General features: G+C 48.1%; 1 protein-coding gene across 6 annotated transcripts in view; it reads left to right on the top strand.

Annotated features, from left to right (window-relative positions):
• MATN2 (matrilin 2) overlaps positions 1-18,171 on the top strand; it is a 508,152-nt gene that overhangs the window by 406,301 nt on the left and 83,680 nt on the right. For all 6 annotated transcript variants that reach the window (XM_069220527.1, XM_069220524.1, XM_069220521.1 and 3 more), the window contains one exon: positions 9,522-9,644. In XM_069220527.1, coding sequence (XP_069076628.1) covers positions 9,522-9,644 — 123 coding nt within the window. The remainder of the gene's footprint in view (positions 1-9,521; positions 9,645-18,171) is intronic.

An 18,171-nucleotide genomic window follows, 5' to 3' on the forward strand; every position in this document is an offset into this window, starting at 1 on the left:
GCTTATTGGTGAGGTTGGATTTTATATTACTATTTCAGAAATGCTATTTTCAGAAAGTAAGCATTTCTCTGCAATTAAAACCCATCTGTGCCTTTTAGCCTATCTCCAATCAAAGTCTGGGCTGGGCTGGTTGAGAGCTCCCTTGTGCATTTCACTCAGACAACTACAAACACGGGATACTCAGTCACACCTGCACTCATCTGCATACTGAATGAGTCTTCCTGGGCTGGAAGGGAGGAGGGCTTGACACTTACATGTCAAAGGCTAGTGGCCTGCCCTCACACAATGGACTGCCAAACCCCCTACAAGGGCCCTGGACCTGTACTGAAAGGGGACTTTGTGCACTTCAAAACCACTCTTTGAAGTCTCCCCACTTTAAAGACATTTGTGGGTATATAAACTGGGTCTCTGACCCCATCAAATGAGACACTTCTGGACTAGAACCTGCAACCTGTCAAGAGGAACTGCCTGACTGCCCAAAGGACTTACTTGGACTGCTTTGCTGTGAAGGACTGATGCCTTGCTGTTGCCCTGCTGCCTTGCTGGCCTCTGCCTTTTCTGAGAAGTGCTCTCCAAGGGCTTGGATTGAGCTTGCCTCCTGTTTTGCTAAAGTCTCAGGGCCAAAAAGACTTCATCTCTTGAAGAAACTCCTTGTGCACCAAAAATTGACGCACAGCCTGCCGGAAAAGATGTACAGCTTGCCTTGCGACGAGAAAATTGCTGCACAGCTGAACCAGAACGACGCAGCCCAACTTTCGGAGTGAGGGTTCGATGCAGCGCCTGAGTTGCGACTGGAAATTCAACGCACAGCCCTACCGGATCGAGGCACAGACAATCTGGAATGACTCAGCCTGACATCCTGAGTGAAGAATCAACGCAGCGCCTGCCATGCAACAGAAAATTTGCTGCAATGCCCACCGGATCGACGCAATGCCTGTGACTTCCTCCCGCACGCCTAGAGTTTCCATGCATAGTTCCTGGGTGTCAAAAGAACCCCGCATCACAGAGAGGACCCAAGACTGCGTGCCGGAAATCGACGGCGAGCCCCTTGCTGCGTGGAAAGAAACAACACATTGTCTGTGCTGCGGCAGAAAATCTGACGCACACCTTATTTTTCCATGCATCTCCTCCTCTACAATCTCCGTGCGTGTAATTTTGACGAAAACCAGGTGCTTTGTGCAAACATGAGACAACTGTTGATTTTTAAGATCTAAGACTCTTTTTAATCTTGCAAAAGTGATATTTCAATTTGAGGTTATTGAATATTTATCATTTTGACCTTAATTTAACTAGATAAATATCATATGTTTTTCTAAACATGTGTGGTGTATTTTTGTAGTGTTTTCACTGTGTTATTGCATGATTTACTGCACAAATACTTTACACATTGCCTTCTAAGTTAAGCCTGACTGCTCAGTGTCAAGCTACCAGAGGGTGGGCACAGGATAATTTGGATTGTGTGTGACTTACCCTGACTAGGATTGAGGTCCCTATTTGGATAAAGGTGAATACCTCTGCCAACTGGAGAGCCTATTTCTAACAATTCTTAAATAACCCATGTTAGAAATGGGGTCTTTGGTTGGCAGTCAGGTTACCCCCTTTTCAAGCAAGGACCCTCACTCTAGTCAGGGTAAAAGAGAATCACCCTCAGCTAACCCCCTCTCACCCCGTTGGTAGCTTAGCACGAGCAGTAGGCTTAACTTCAGAGTGCTAGGTGTAGAGTATTTGTACCAACACACACAGTAACTCAATGAAAACACTACAAAATAACACAACACAGGTTTAGAAAAACAGAGAATACTTATCTAAACAAAGCAAGACCAAAATGACAAAAATCCACAATACACAAGTCAAGTTATCAATTAAAAAACAAAAAGAGTCCCCATGTAATTTTAAACACAACGCTAATGCTGCTAGCATGAAAATGTACCTTGGGTGTGTCAAAAATAACCCTGCATGGGCGAGTCTGCATCAAAAAGGGCTTGCGATGTGTCGGTTTCACTCACGAGCAAGACCTTGCATCCGTTCTCCTTTAGTCGGGTCGGCATGCGTTGTTTCTTCTCTGTGAAGGAGAGCGATGTGTCGATCCGGTCAGGACTCTCGGGTCTGGGCAGGCCTTGAGTCGTTTTTGCACACCCCGAGGCGTTTGCGTCAGAACTTCACCGCACAGTGACACGAAAAGCACACAGCGCGGGTTGTGATCTCACTAGCCTCCATCAGCGATGCTGCACATCGTTTCCCCTGCTCCCGGCATCGATCTTCCGGCCGCGTTGCAGGCCAGCGTCGATTTTCAGCCGCGAAGCTGGCGGCGCATCGATTTTTCAGCCACAGATCGGAGTTGCGTCGATCTTTTTCCCGCACAGCGGACGAAGCGTTGATTTCTTACTCTTGGGCTGCCAGCTTCTCCTTTCAGGGTCCCAGGAACTGGATGGGCACCACTTGGCAGAGTAGGAGTCTCTCTAGCGACTCCAGGTGCTGGCAGAGAGAAGTCTTTGCTGTACCTGAGATTTCACACAACAGGAGGCAAGCTCTAAATCAAGCCCTGGGAGAGTTCTTCACAAGAAAGAAGGCAACATAAAATTCAGTCTTTGTCCTCTAGCACAGGCAAAGCTCCACAAAGCACAGTCACAAGCAGGGCAGCTCTTCTCCAGGCAAAGGTACCTCTTGGTTTCCAGAAGTGTTCTAAACTCTGTGGTTTTGGATGCCCTTCTTATACCCATTTTGCCCTTTGAAGTAGGCCTACTTCAAAGCAAAGTCTCTCTTGTTTGTGAAATCCTGCCTTGCCCGGGCCAGGCCACAGACACACACCAGGGGGTTGGAGACTGCATTGTGTCAGGGCAGGCCCAGCCTTTTCAGGTGTGAGTGACCACTCCTCCCCTCCCTCCTAGCATAGGTGGCTTATCTGGAAATGCAGACTACACCCCAGCTCCCTTTGTGTCACTGTCTAGTGAGAGGTGCAACCAGCCCAACTGTCAAACTGACCCTGACAGGGAATCCACAAACAGGCAGAGTCATAGAAATGGTTTAAGCAAGAAAATGCCCACTTTCTAAAAGTGGCATTTTCAAACTCACAATCTCAAAATTAACTTTATTAAAAGATGTTTTTTAAAATTGGAAGCTCAGAGACCCCAAACTCTACATGTCTATCAGCTCTCAAAGGGAATCTACACTTTAATCATATTTAAAGGTAGCCCCCATGTTCACCTATGAGAGGGACAGGCCGTGCAACAGTGAAAAACGAATGTAGCAGTATTTCACTGTCAGGACATATAAAACACATTTACTATATGTCCTACCTTAACCATACACTACACCCTGCCCTTGGGGCTACATAGGGCCTACCTTAGGGGTATCCTATATGTAAGAAAAGGGAAGGTTTAGGCCTGCAAGTGGGTACACTTACCAAGTCGAATTTACAGTTAAAAACTGCACAGACAGACACTGCAGTGGCAGGTCTGAGACATGATTACAGAGCTACTTATGTGGGTGGCAAAACCAGTGCAGCAGGCCCACAAGTAGCATTTGGTTTACAGGCCCTGGGCACCTCTAGTGCACTTTACTAGGGACTTACTAGTAAATCAAATATGGCAATCATGGATAAACCAATTAACCATACAATTTACACAGAAAGCATATGCACTTTAGCACTGGTTAGCAGAGGTAAAGTGCTCAGAGTTCAAAAGCCAATAGCAACAGGTCAGGAAAAATAGGAGGCAGGAGGGAAAAGGATAGGGGATGACCCTGCATATGCAAAAAAGTCCAACACAACCCCCTACCAGCCTAAAGCCAGGGGAGAACAATCAATACCTTGATGTACTTCCCTGATTGGGGCGATAGAACAGAGTCCCAGGCCCACAACAGCAGGGGCATGTTCCAGTTATACGCCTTCCTGACTCCAGTTGGATCCCTATGTCCATACTCTCAGGGCCCACTAAGCTAACCCATGGGGAACCCTTCTCCACATCTGCAGATACCATCTTTGCAGCACCTAACTTTACTTTGCTCACAGATGTATCCTAGTGGGCAGATAGTACCACCAGGGCCAACACAGTGGTGTGGCACACTCCGCCCCCGGGGTGTGATTCTCATCCCCCTCCCCCCACCAGGGGCAACTCTGTCCACCAGGTCAGCAAGCCACAGTGACCCCTGACAACTGTCAGGGAAGAGAGCCAGACCTCAGGCCTCTCCAACCACTTGGACTCTGGAAAGTGGGGGGCGGCCCCCCTTGACCACTCTCCCTTCTACCAGGTCAGGGATGACAGCCTGACACTGGTCCTCCCCTCTGGGGCTCTGTACCCTCCCTCCTGGAATGGCACCCCCAGAGTCCAAGATTGTCAGGGTGCTTATAGAAGCAGTCCTGCACAATTCTCCCACCAGTGCAGGGATGTTAACCTGCAACTGGTCTTCCAACCTGGGGTCTGTAGCTTCAGGTTGGACCAGGGGTGAGGCTTCCCTCCCCCTGCCGTCCTTCCTGGGGTCCTGCACCCCCCAACTAGTGATGCCCCCCCCAGAAGACAACATGGTAGGGGCACTGTTAGCAGTAGCTCTTCCACCAGGTCAAGGGGGACACCCTGAGCCTGGCCTTCCAATCCAGGGTCTGTACCCTTAGATTGAACTAGAGCCAGGGGTGAGTCACACACTTCCCTGCACCTACTTTCATGGTTCTGCACCCCCCATCAGGGAGAGTACCCCTAGAAATCACAAAGGGGGTGATTGGGCAAACCACCAACCTGCCCCCTCTTCAGGTCAAGGTTTACCCCTGCACCTGATCCTCCAGTCCAGGGTCTGTACTCTCAGACTGGACCACTGCCTGGCAACCCAGGACTTCCTGGGGGCCACGCCCACCCCCCCACCAGGTCAGAGTTTACCCTCTGAACTTGGTCATCCAACCCAGAGTCACCAACCCCCGGTTTAACCACTGCCTGGCGCACCAGTACTTCCTTGGGAGCACACCTACTCCCCATCAGGTTAGCGTTTACCCCCGGAACCTGATCATTCAACCCAGAGTCACCACCCTGCGGTTGAACCATTGCTTCACACACCAGGACTTCCTGGGAAGCACACCTACCCCCGACAAGGGACACACCGTCCCCAAGGGCCACACAAGAGTCTGGCAGGTGCAGGTCTCCTGATCTCTGCCCATCTGGAAGAGTCTGGATTCCCCCAACACAGAAATAGTCTCACCATTGTCATTCATGTGGGGCTCTGCTCTCAGAGCTGACCCCTGACCCTCCAGTTTCTCCACTGGGGTCCACAACCACCTCTCAACCCTCTGTCTGGACTTCTGCTCCCCCTTACTAGGAGTGGTACTGCCAGACACCAGAACTGGTGGGGTGCTGGCTACAGCCGCCCCCCAAGTTCACCTGACACTATGGGGTCGCCCTCAGCAGATGGCCCTATGGTACAGGCTAGACTCCCCTCCTGGTGTTCCCTCATGGAACCCTCCAGGACCTGGGACTGGATCTCGGTCACCCTGAATCTTAGCCCATCCCCATTACCTCTCCTCCGAGACTGGACATGGGGTCCCTCACCCATCCCACTACACTGGGACCTACCTGGGAAACTGCAATCCTTCCCTACCTCACCTGGTTGGGAAATACCTAGACCACTCGTCTCAGGAGCACCCCCAAAGCCCTCTTCAGACTCTCTGGTACTCACCCAGAGGTCTGCCTCCAGTGTAAGTTCCCTAGGGTCAGAGAACTCACACTCCACCTGGTGTTGACGTAGCTCTGGAAAATAAGGACTAGACATATGCTCTCCAGCAATTACATCACTCAGCCCCTCACGTGAATTCACCAAAGTACCCTTCACCCAACCATCCAGTGACTCAGCCTTGAAAAAGCACCCACCATCACCCTCCTGAGAATGGTGAGACAGTACCTGACTGTCCCTGACACTCAACCCACACTCTCCTGGGATGTCTTCACACTCCATAACCAGGACTTCTACCTGTGGGGAACCCCTCTCCCTGTCACTCTCACCTAGAGTTGGTAGAGTGTCCCTCCCACCAGTAGGAATAAGACTCCCCATGCCAGTTCCCCAATCTACCTCATGGACCCTGTGCATCACTGGGGCTACCACATACCCCTGAACCTCCTGGTGCGTGTTAACTTCCTCCTTCAAGTAGGGCACCACACCTCTGGGCATGTGCACTTCTTCAGCAGTACTGCATACAAGATATTTGCTGCCATCATCTGAACCTGACTCAGTCCTCATGGCTTCCAGCTTCAGCTCTTCATAGCTCAGCTCTTGAGCTGCCAACTTTTCTTTTTCCAGGGCTAAATCTCTCTTCTCTTCTTCTCAGCACTCTCAGCTCTGCATCTAGCTCTTCCAGACTCCAGATTCTAACTAGGAGCCATTCATCTCTCTCTCTGTTCCCTCCTCGGGGCCACTGCCCTCCTCCTCAGAGTAGTCCTCCTCAGACTCATCTGGTGGTGTTGCCTGCCAACGTTTCAACTCATACTGAAACAGGGCTGACTCAAGATCCTCCCTTCTGGAATTCTTATTCACAGCCAGTCCCCTTTCCATGCAGAATGCTTTTAGCTGCCAATTTTTATAGATAAATAGGTGCCAGAAGTTGACTTCCATTCTGCAAAGGCTTCACAACCAAAAACCAGAGTCCCAAGATATCAACAATATATCCAGGAGGACATCAGAGAACAAAAAGAAAAATCACAAGACAAGTAGTATGTGGTTACGTAGTGGTCTGAACTCAAAACAGTAGTGTACACTTAATCACTGTATGTCAAGTACAAATACAAGTCCAATCCCAACCGCTGATCACCAATGTTAGAAATGGGGTCTTTGGTTAGCAGTCAGGTTAATCCCTGTCCAAGCAAAGACCCTCACTCTAATCAGGGTAAAAGAGAATCACCCTCAGCGAACCACCGCTCACCCACTGTGTAGCTTGGCATGAGCAGTAGGCTTAACCTCAGAGTGCTAGGTGTAAAGTATGTGTACCAACACACACAGTAACTTAATGAAAACACTACAAAATGACAACACAGGTTTAGAAAAATAGAGAATATTTATCTAAACAAAACAAGACCAAAACAAAAAAAATCCACAATACACAATTCAAGTTATCAATTAAAAACCAAAAAGAGTCCTCATTTTATTTTAAACACAACGCTAACGCTGTTAGCATGAAACTGTATCTTGGGTGCATCAAAAAAAAAAACCGACACGGGCGAGTGTGCGTCAAAAAGGGCTTGCGATGCGTCAATTTCACTCACGAGCAAGACCTTGCGTTGGTTCTCCTTAAGTCGGGTTGGAGTGCGTCATTTCTTCTCTCTGCAGGAGAGCGATGCGTCGATCCAGTCAGCACTCTCGGGTCCGGCAGGCCTTGCGTCATTTTTGCACGCCCAGCGGTGCTTGCGTCAGAAATTCAGCCGCACGATGATTCGAAAACCACGCAGCGTGGAAAGCACTCTCACCAGCCTCAGTCAGCGATGCTGCGCGTCGTTTCCCCAGCTCCGGGCGTCGATCTTATGGTCGCGTTTCAGACGAGCGTCTATTTTCAGCCGCGAAGCCGGCGGCACATCGATTTTTCAGCCGCATATCGGAGTCACAAAGCTCTTTTCCCCGCACAGCAGTCGGTGCAGGATTTCTCACTCTTGGGCTGCTAGCTTCTCCTTTCAGGGTCCCAGGAACTGGATGGGCACCACTTGGCTGAGTAGGAGTCTCTCCAGGGACTCCAGGTGCTGGCAGAGAGAAGTCTTTGCTGTCCCTGAGACTTCAAACAACAGGAGGCAAGCTCTAAATCAAGCCCTTGGAGAGTTCTTCACAAGAAGGAAGGCAACACAAAGTCCAGTCTTTGTCCTCTAGCACAGGCAGAAGCAGCAACTGCAGGATAGCTCCACAAAGCACAGTCACAGGCAGGGCAGCTCTTCTTCCTCAGCTCTGAAGCTCTTCTCCAGGCAGAGGTTCCTCTTGGTTTCAGAAGTGTTCTAAAGTCTGTGGTTTTGGATGCCCTTCATATACCCATTTTGCCCTTTGAAGTAGGTCTACTGCAAAACAAAGTCTCTCTTGTTTGTGAAATCCTGCCTTGCCCAGGCCAGGCCCCAGACACAGGCCTTACAACAGTGAAAAACTAATTTAGCAGTATTTCACTGTCAGGACATATAAAACACATTTACTATATGTCCTACCTTAACCATACACTGCACCCTGCCCTTGGGCTACGTAGGGCCTACCTTAGGGGTGTCTTATATGTAAGAAAATGGAAGGTTTAGGCATGGCAAGTGGGTACACTTGCCAAGTCGAATTTACAGTTAAAAACTGCACAGACAGACACTGCAGTGGCAGGTCTGAGACATGATTACAGAGCTACTTATGTGGGTGTCACAACCAGTGCTGCAGGCCCACTAGTAGCATTTGGTTTACGGGCCCTGGGCACCTCTAGTGCACTTTACTAGGGACTTATTCATAAATCCAATATGCCAATCGTGGATAAACCAATTAACCATACAATTTATACAGAGAGCATATGCACTCTAGCAGTGGTTAGCAGTGGTAAAGTGCTCAGAGTTCAAAAGCCAACAGCAACAGGTCAGGAAAAATAGGAGTCAGGAGGGAAAAAGATTGGGGATGATCCTGCATAAGCAAAAAAGTCCAACATCCCACAGACAGATAAAGCTGTTTGTAGCAGAGACCTAGGTCAGCATGTCTAATAATTTGCAAGCAAGCCGGATCTGCAAGGTGCAGTCACGGCTTGTGGGGGTTGCAAGAGCTGGGGCAGCGCACGGTGGGGGGAATATTAATAATCTAAAAGTATAGAAAACAATGTACCTGCGCACCACACCACACCACCACTCCTTCATCGCCTCAGCAGGCAGTCACAGGCTCTCAGCCTGCACTGCAGCCAGTCCTGACACTGCTCAGAGCACCATTAGGATTGGCTGAGAGCGCCCAGTCAGGGCACTCCCACTCCGACTGGGAACCTTTGCCTGCTCTCTCCAGCCCGGCAACACAGTGCCAGGCTGGAGAGATCACAGTGCGCATGTCTGTTTGGCCGGCCCGAGATGGCTGGACAAACATACATGCGCACTAAGGGGAGTTCACAGTGCACTCCCCTTATTTCCGTCATCCCCAATGCCCCGCCCCTTTACCTACGAAACCTAGTTCATTATTCTTTTGTTGTTAAAGGATTTGCAGCAGCTGCTGCTGGTGGGGCGACGGCACTCCTCTGCCACAGCGGAGGAGCCGCTGCTGGCAAGGTGTATGCTTGCTGAGGGGAGCATTCAAAGACTGCGGCGCAATAGATGAAGGTCATCCCCTTCCGCCACGTCTTTACAGCACTTTTTTCAGCCCTGAACTTTCATGTGATAACCTAATGCATTATGAGTGGTGTAGCCTTGGTTTGTTTTCATTTAACTAGTTAGACTAACACCAGAAAATAATGATTTATAGGTGAAAACTGGAGACAGTGTCCGTAATGACCTTGACTAATGGCCATTACGGAGTAAGGTGTTCACACTAGGGGAAAGCAGATCTTTTCAACCTCATTTTTATTGTTGTAGGTATCGATGTTTGCAAGTCCACTGACCACGGCTGTGAACACATTTGTGTTAATAATGAGAAATCGTACATCTGCTCCTGCTTTGAAGGATACACACTGCGAGAGGATGGGAAGGAGTGCCGCAGTGAGTAACATGCCTGTTCTTGGCTGTGATCCTACGAACTTTCTCTTGCCCTAATGCAACAAATTATGTCATTTAACGTTTGGAATCAAATTGGGTCAAAATGCAGCCAAAATCATATAATCAAAGGGATTTCTTTCCACATTGTTACATTTATTTGCATTGAGTCAATTTTAAATTCCTTTGACCCTGAAATATGCCTAGACAAATGCATATTATTATGTTATTGCATTGGATGGGGGAGTGTATGATTTGTAATCGGATAATAACCAAAGACATCTGTCATTGGTAAAGTACCTAGAATAGGCACAGTTATTCATGTAATTTCACACTGAAATAACGTTACAAGATCTTTACGTATTTGTAATCCCTCCCCACCCCTATTCCATGCACCCCTGTTGTCAATAAAAGCCTATAAGAAGCAGTTTAGGATGTTCTTCATGGAGAAAAATGCACCCACATGCACCTAACAATCCAATCAAATGCGATGCAAATTAGCCTGTCCCCTGTGTTCTGCCTACATCTCTGCAATATGAGACCATGTTACATGAGACTCCCAGTTATAGGAAGTTTTTATTTTTTATTTTTTTAATAAGCATAATGCTTCCTGTTGCTTTCAGCTGCACTGCCCACTGTAGTCTGGCTTCTTTTAGCACTCAGGTTGTATGCTGCTAGGTACCCTACCTGGACTCCTTGAGTTTCTTTCCACAACATAAATGTTTACACGCAAGCCAAATACAAGTGCAGGTCATTAGCATTGAGCTCCAACAGATCTTCGTGTGAACGACGTCTGGGCAGTCACATTTTTCCCCACTTCCTCTGAGTTTCGCTTGCTTTGAGAACAGACCTTTAGGCAAAATGAGCTCTGCAGCAAGGAGCAGACTACATCTAGCACATCAAGAAGCAACCATCTGCTGCTGTGTGTAGTGCAGCACCTGTCAAATACTCTGATTTTAGATCTGATCCATGGGGGAAAAGTGGGCATATATCCACACTACATCAGAATAGCCTGCTGATACAGGATACACATTCAAACATTAGAAGTCAAGAAATGCTGCACCCGCTGTCAAAATAAATGCATTTGAGCCATAAACATTTGTTGTAATTGGACTCTCGCTCCCTAGCAAAGCTGCTGGTTTAGGGGCGGAAGCACTTTTGTTGTAGGTAACTGAGTCACTCCTACAACAAGTCGCAACTGTCGGCCCAACCCTCCTGGCACACAAGCAGTACCTGTAGGAGGCTGGCCTGGCTTGTAGTTGGTACCAGAGGTACTTACACCTTGTGCCAGGTCCAGTTATAGCTTATTAGTGTAGAAGAGGAGTTTCTAGCAGCTTAGACTGATAGAAGGTAGCTATGGCAAAGCAGCTTAGGCTGAACTAGGAGACATGCAAAGCTCCTACTATAGCACTTACATGCACAATATCATAAGAAAACACAATACACAGAGTTACTAAAAATAAAGGTACTTTATTTTTATGACAATATGCCAAAAGTATCTCAGTGAGTACCCTCAGTAAGAAGGTAAGTAATATACACAAGTTATATGTACACAAACCCAAATCAGGTAAGTACGAGCAAGAAAAGTAATGCAAACAGTGTAGAATTACAATAGGTTGCAATAGGAACACATAGGTAAAGGGGCAACACAAACCATATACTCCAAAAGTCGAATGCGAACCACGAATGGACCCCAGACCTATGTGAGCTTGTAGAGGGCCGCTGGGACTGTAAGAAAACAGTGAGGGTTAGAAAAATACCCCACCCCAAGACCCTGAAAAGTAGGAGTAAAGTACACCTACTACCCCCAGAGAGCACAGAAGTCGTGATAGGGGGATTCTGCAGGAAGAACAAACACCAGCAGTGCACTGACAACAGATTTCCACACCTGAGTACCTGTAAGACAAGGGGACCAAGTCCAATAGTCGCGACAGTGCCCAGGGGGGGCAGGAGCCCAGGAAACCCCAGATGAAGGTGTAAGGAAGCTGCCACCAGTTGGAAGAAGCTTGGAGTTCTGCAAGAAAGAGGAGGACTAGGAACTTCTCCTTTGGAAGACAGATGTCCCACGTCACTATGAAGCTTACAGAGGTGTTCTCACGCAGAAAAAAAAACCGCAAACAAGCCTTGCTCACTGCAAGGGTTGCGTAGAGGTTTTTGGGTGCTGCTGAGGACCAGGAAGGACCAGGATGTCACCTTTTGGAGGAGGAGACAGAGGGGGCACTCAGCAACTCAGAGAGCCCTCACAGAAGCAGGCAGCACCTGCAGAAGTACCCCAACAGGCACTTAGAAGAAAAGTGAACCGCAGTCCACGCGAAGTCACAAAAGGGAGTCCCACGACGCTGGAGGACAACTCAGAAGGTTGTGCACTGCAGGACGAAGTGCTGGGGACCCAGGCTACGCTGTGCATGAAAGAAATCCTGGAAGAGTGCACAGGAGCCAGAGCAGCTGCAAATCACGAAGTACACAGTTTTGCAGTCTAGTGTGGGGAGGCTAGGACTTACCTCCACCAAACTTGGACTGAAGAGTCACTGAACTGTGGGAGTAACTTGGACAGAGTTGCTGGGTTTCAGGGACCATGCTCGTTGGGATGAGAGGGGACCCAGAGGACCAGTGTTGCAGTCTTTTGGTGCCTGCGTTAGCGGGGGGAAGATTCCGTCAACCCACGGGAGATTTCTTCAGAGCTTCTGGTGCAGGGTGAAGGCAGGCTACCCCCAGAGCATGCACCACCAGGAAACAGTCGCGAAAGCCAGCAGGATTAGGCACTACAATGTTGCTGGTATTCGTCTTGCTACTTTGTTGCGGTTTTGCAGGCGTCCTGGAGCAGTCAGCGGTCGATCCTTGGTAGAAGGTGAAGAGGGAGATGCAGAGGAACTCTGGTGAGCTCTTGCATTCGTAATCTGAAGAATTCCCCAAAGCAGAGACCCTAAATAGCCAGAAAAGGAGTTTTGGCTACCAAGGAAGGAGGATTGGCTACCAAGAGAGGTAAGAGCCTATCAGAAGGAGCCTCTGACGTCACCTGCTGGCACTGGCCACTCAGAGCAGTCCAGTGTGCCCCCAACACCTCTGTTTCCAAGATGGCAGAGGTCTGGGACACACTGGAGGAGCTCTGGGCACCTCCCCTGGGAGGTACTGGTCAGGGGAGTGGTCACTCCCCTTTCCTTTGTCCAGTTTCGCGCCAGAGCAGGGCTGGGGGATCCCTGAACCGGTGTAGACTGACTTATACAGAGATGGGCACCATCTGTGCCCATCAAAGCATTTCCAGAGGCTGTGGGAGCCTACTCCTCCCCAGCCCTTCACACCTATTTCCAAAGGGAGAGGGTGTAACACCCTCTCTCAGAGGAAATCCTTTGTTCTGCCTTCCTGGGCCAGGGCTGCCTGGGCCCCAGGAGGGCAGAAACCTGTGTGAGGGGTTGGCAGTAGCAGCAGCTGCAGTGGAGTCCCCGGAAAGGCAGTTTGGCAGTACCCGGGTTCTGTGCTAGAGACCCGGGGGATCATGGAATTGTCACCCCAATACCAGAATGGGGTGACAATTCCATGATCTTAGACATGTTACATGGCCATGTTCGGAGTTACCATTGTGACGCTATACATAGGTAGTGACCTATTTATAGTGCACGCGTGTAATGGTGTCCCCGCACTCACAAAGTCCGGGGAATTTGCCCTGAACGATGTGGGGGCACCTTGGCTAGTGCCAGGGTGCCCACACACTAAGTAACTTTGCACCCAACCTTCACCAGGTGAAGGTTAGACATATAGGTGACTTATAAGTTACTTATGTGCAGTGGTAAATGGCTGTGAAATAACGTGGACGTTATTTCACGCAGGCTGCAGTGGCAGGCCTGTGTAAGAATTGTCAGAGCTCCCTATGGGTGGCAAAATAAATGCTGCAGCCTATAGGGATCTCCTGGAACCCCAACACCCTGGGTACCTCAGTACCATATACAAGGGAATTATATGGGTGTACCAGTATGCCAATGTGAATTGCTAAATTTATTCACTAGCCTGTTAGTGACAAATTTGGAAAGCAGAGAGAGCATAAACACTGAGGTTCTGGTTAGCAGAGCCTCAGTGAGACAGTTAGGCATCACACAGGGAACACATACAGGGCACACTGGGACACATAGACTAAAACAACATATATACAGTGAAATATGGGGGTAACATGCCAGGCAAGATGGTACTTTCCTACAGTACCTCACTACATCTCAGACAGTAAAGGTGATTTGTGGCAGCCTTATGCATGGACTCTAGATGAAACTTCTCAGGGGAGTCATGGTGGAACGGGAGTTACTCTTTTCTCTCGTTAGCAATAAGTCTCCTACACACAAAGGCAATGAAGGAGATGCAGGAGAGTTTTAAGTATATTTATTGAAAAGACTGCAATCTACGATAAAATGCATGAATTGCTATGATTAGGATAATAAGCAATAATAAAAGCAAAATCGTGAAGATGAGAGTTGTGAATATGAAAACCCCCACCATATTGCAATAAACATAAGATATGAAATTCCTAACAAAGAAAGCCTAATCTCTGCCCTAATATGCGGTAGGTGTGATAAACCCTAATCTGCCAGTACTATGTCTATGAGACGCGCCCCATAGCCTTCGTTACCTTAGAATGAGGTCTCCAGGTCAGACTCTGTGGAGACACCAAGAGTGAGTTCTGCAGCAAGGTGACATGCAGCATAGATGGCATCTGGAAGGAATCCCTCTAATGACCTTGTGCATGTGAGGTGTATTTATATTGATCATGTAGGAACCCTGAAGCAGGTATGTACTTAAACAACTGCAAAAGTTTGTCAGCAATTACATAAACAATGTCTAACAAGTGCGTAACATGTTCCTGTCAAACGTAAAAAAGAAATGGACATGATGACAAAACCTACGTACATCACTGATAATGACACTGAGAATGATGCCTTCTCAGAATGGCACTAGTAATGAAAACCAAAACATTTCTTATAAAATATAAACAAATGCCAAGTGCTAAAAGAAATAATGAAACACATAGGCTAAAACATAGCATGCTAAGTGGGTGAAAGGTTATTAGGTAAAAAGGGCAACAGGCCTGCAAGAAGATGGCTAAGCTGTCTCCTGTACCCAGTGGAGAACTAAAATAGATTCACCACACCCTCCCCAACTGCCAGAACAAGGATGCTAACTAACAAGCAAGGGTGCTCGAGTTCAAACCTAAACTGAACTAAAAGCCTATAATCTAGTTAAAATCTAAGCTAAAAACATACAAAAAAGAGACATAATATCAACCATGACAAGCAAGGCAGGCCAAACACAAACCAAATTAATGAGGCAATTTGTTATCAAATTTTATATATTTTTTAAAAAGGCAATAGTTGAATTTCAACAATATGTAGAAAATCGCCAAAGGCATGAAACGGGAGTGCGTCCAGGAAGGACTCCACATCAGCAGATGACAAATCAATCAGAGGATTGGCAGGAGGATCAATGGAGCAGAAGTGTGCAGAAGCCTCAGACACAGGATCACCCACATAGGCTGCACCGTCCATTGTGCCATATGTTGAAGGAGCCCAGCAGCTCATAACTGGCCTCGCGAATCAACCTGTGTCTCATGGGGCACGACTATGAATGAACCCTCATCAGGAATATTAACAGTTCCTTGTCCACAGGAGGCATTGCCTGTACAGCAAGCACCACACTAGTGACCAGAATAAGAATGACCAATCATGCTCCAGCTCTTCCAGCAACAGGGCGCCAAAGTACTGCATCATGCTGGGCTGGTGGTAGCTCCATCACTCTGCATTCCTGAGAAAGCACAACCACTGAGTATCAGGAATAGCAGTAGCAGTATTCTGCCAATCAGCACCAAAATTATAGGAAATGTGCCAAAAACACTTGAAAAGAGTGAATGAAGGGAAGGAATGACTTCAAAGACAGTCTGGAAGGTGAAAACAAATCCAGAGCCAACAGCCTTTAAAAAGTATACAATCCCTGCAGTGCTCAAGACCTTACAAAATCCTGCAGACCAGCTATCCAAAGTGCTTGGGGAAGTTGGTGTTTAATAAGGATTGTATTTCGGCTGATGATCTTGCTATCTGTAGATTGTATGTCTCCTTGGCCAATGTCACTGGCACTTTTTTTGAAACAATAGCACCTTTAGTCTGCTCAGCCTGTCAAAATTTACATTAACAGTAGCACTGTGAGGCCACATGTCTGCTACCCTTATCTCTTGTCGGGGGGAATAAAACAAGGCCACAACAAGTTACACTTTGAGAAACTGAAATTGCATAGGGACGGGAGTATCCTTTAGAAAGCATGCCAAGTTTGTGACCTCTGCATTGCAAAAGCTGTGAAGGGACACCTACTTGCAAATCATCGAATGACTAACAGTAGTCTCACATTCACTTCCGCTCAGAAAGACCTCTGTTTCGCCGTTCATACATTTGAACTCGAAAGGCAACTCTCACTATTTCTTAAAATAGCTATCTTCCTCGTTGCTCGCATCTGCCTACAGCAAAATGTTTCAAACATTTTGTGAAACGAAAGGTGAAAATCAGCAGATTTATAACCCTATGTACTAGCCATACTATTGATGGTGTCTCTGCTACATGAAAGGCAGCTTTTCTAACTTCTCAATGTTAAGCATGGTATAACTTGCTTCACTTTTAGCCACTATGGGGGTCATTACGACCCTGGTGGCCGGCGGAACACTGGCGGTAATACCGCCAACAGGCTGGCGGTGTTACGCCAGTGTATTATGACTGTGGCGCATTAGCCACGGCCATATCGCCGGCCCCTCCAATATACCTCCAGGCTTCCGCCAGGCAGTCATAATCCCCAGGGTATATGAGTCCCCAACCGCCAGCCCAGTCCCCAACTGGCGGTAAGGGGTACTCGGGGTGCCCGTGGGGGCCTCTGCACTGCCCATGCACTTGGCAAGGGCAGTGCAGGGGCCCCCAGAGTCAGACCCATTGCGCATTTCAGTGCCTGAATTTCAGGCAGTGAAATGCGTGATGGGTGCTGCCCCACCCACTGCACATCAACATTGCCACCGGCTCTATTATGAGCCAGCTTCAATGTTGATGTGACTTTTCCACTGGGCCAGCGGATGGAAACGCTGTTTCCGTCCGCTGGCCCAGCAGAAATGTCAAAATAAGGTGCCAAGCATACTGCCAGCACTTGCGATATTGTGGCACCCGCGGCTTCGGCGGTCTTTTTTCAAGACCGCCGAAGTCATAATGAGGGCCTATCTGTTGCTCCCTGGACAAATTAAAAGCAGCAAATAATTCACTACTGTTTATTTTTTTTATTAAATATTTTTATTACATTTTTGCTTTAATTCTGCTTCCAACATTTACTAGTCTCATTTTACAGATATATTGCATCAATGGCGTTGCTGATACACAGTTTAACACACTAACTTAACAACTTAACTGAGGTCATTATCGCACATTAAATAAGGGGTACAGAAATGGTTCCTGAACAATTGCTCGCCTAAATAAAAATGTGAGTACATTTCCGATACATCAGGCATATTCTTTTGTGGTGCTGGCGCCTATGTGTTGCGTGAGGGAAGGACTGATACAGTGGGGATATGCGTGTTGAATGTGGGGTGTATAGCTCGCATTATGCTGTGGAAACGCATCTCTTCTATGGGCGATCGTGATGGGACACCCCTGGCTCGCACACAGGTGCAGGGAGGTGCCACCCGTTCCGATGATTCTCGCCTGAAAAGTCCCTAATAGGGCAGGATGGGGTGGGGAGCTGTCGAGGCTGACCGCTATTTACAGCTGTTCGTGTGTTTTAGTTCAGGGTGGTTTCTCATCGCTTTTGGCGTCTAGTCTATCTATCAGGATCTCCCACACCTCGCCGCCCGTCTGTTGTGGTCCCATTTTTGTGGTCCTTAGCACCATCAGTTCTGCGCTGGCCCATCTTAGTGTCGCGTTGTGCCAGGACTTCAGGTCCGGGGCGGCGGCCGACTTCCAGTTCATTCCTATCAATCTCTTGTACATTACGAAAGCTAAATCAATAAACTTATGTAAGTGCTTGTGCTTTTTGTTTCTATTTCTCAGGCCTAGCAAGCAGGATTTAGGCTCTACTGTGAGTGCCAGGCCCGTCAATTCAGATACCTTTACCACTATTGCGCTTCACTTTTCTCGTATTAGGGGACAGTCCCATACCATGTGATAGAAATGTGCCAGCGGGGCACGACATCTTGGGCAAGCGGGCTCCGAACTAGGGAAGATACTTTTAATCCTGGCTGGAGAGAGGTACGTTTGGTGTAGATAATTTAGTTGCGTATATCTGAACCTTGGGTTCCTCGATACTCCCTTAGTGTGTAATAGGGCACAAGGCCATTCCTCTAGCGTGATCGGGAGTGGGAGCACCTCGTTCCACTTAGTTAATGCTTTCCCCAGGGCGGGTGCCGTCTCCTTATTAAGTACTATGTACAGGTTCGACACTATTCGCAGTTGTCCGTCGTGTTGCAGCATATGGTGTACAGCAGTGGAGGTCGCGTGTTCCTGTTCTCCCGACCCCCATGTCTTCTTTATGGTGT

This window comes from Pleurodeles waltl, chromosome 2_2, assembly GCF_031143425.1.
Source record: "Pleurodeles waltl isolate 20211129_DDA chromosome 2_2, aPleWal1.hap1.20221129, whole genome shotgun sequence".
Taxonomy (NCBI): domain Eukaryota; kingdom Metazoa; phylum Chordata; class Amphibia; order Caudata; family Salamandridae; genus Pleurodeles; species Pleurodeles waltl.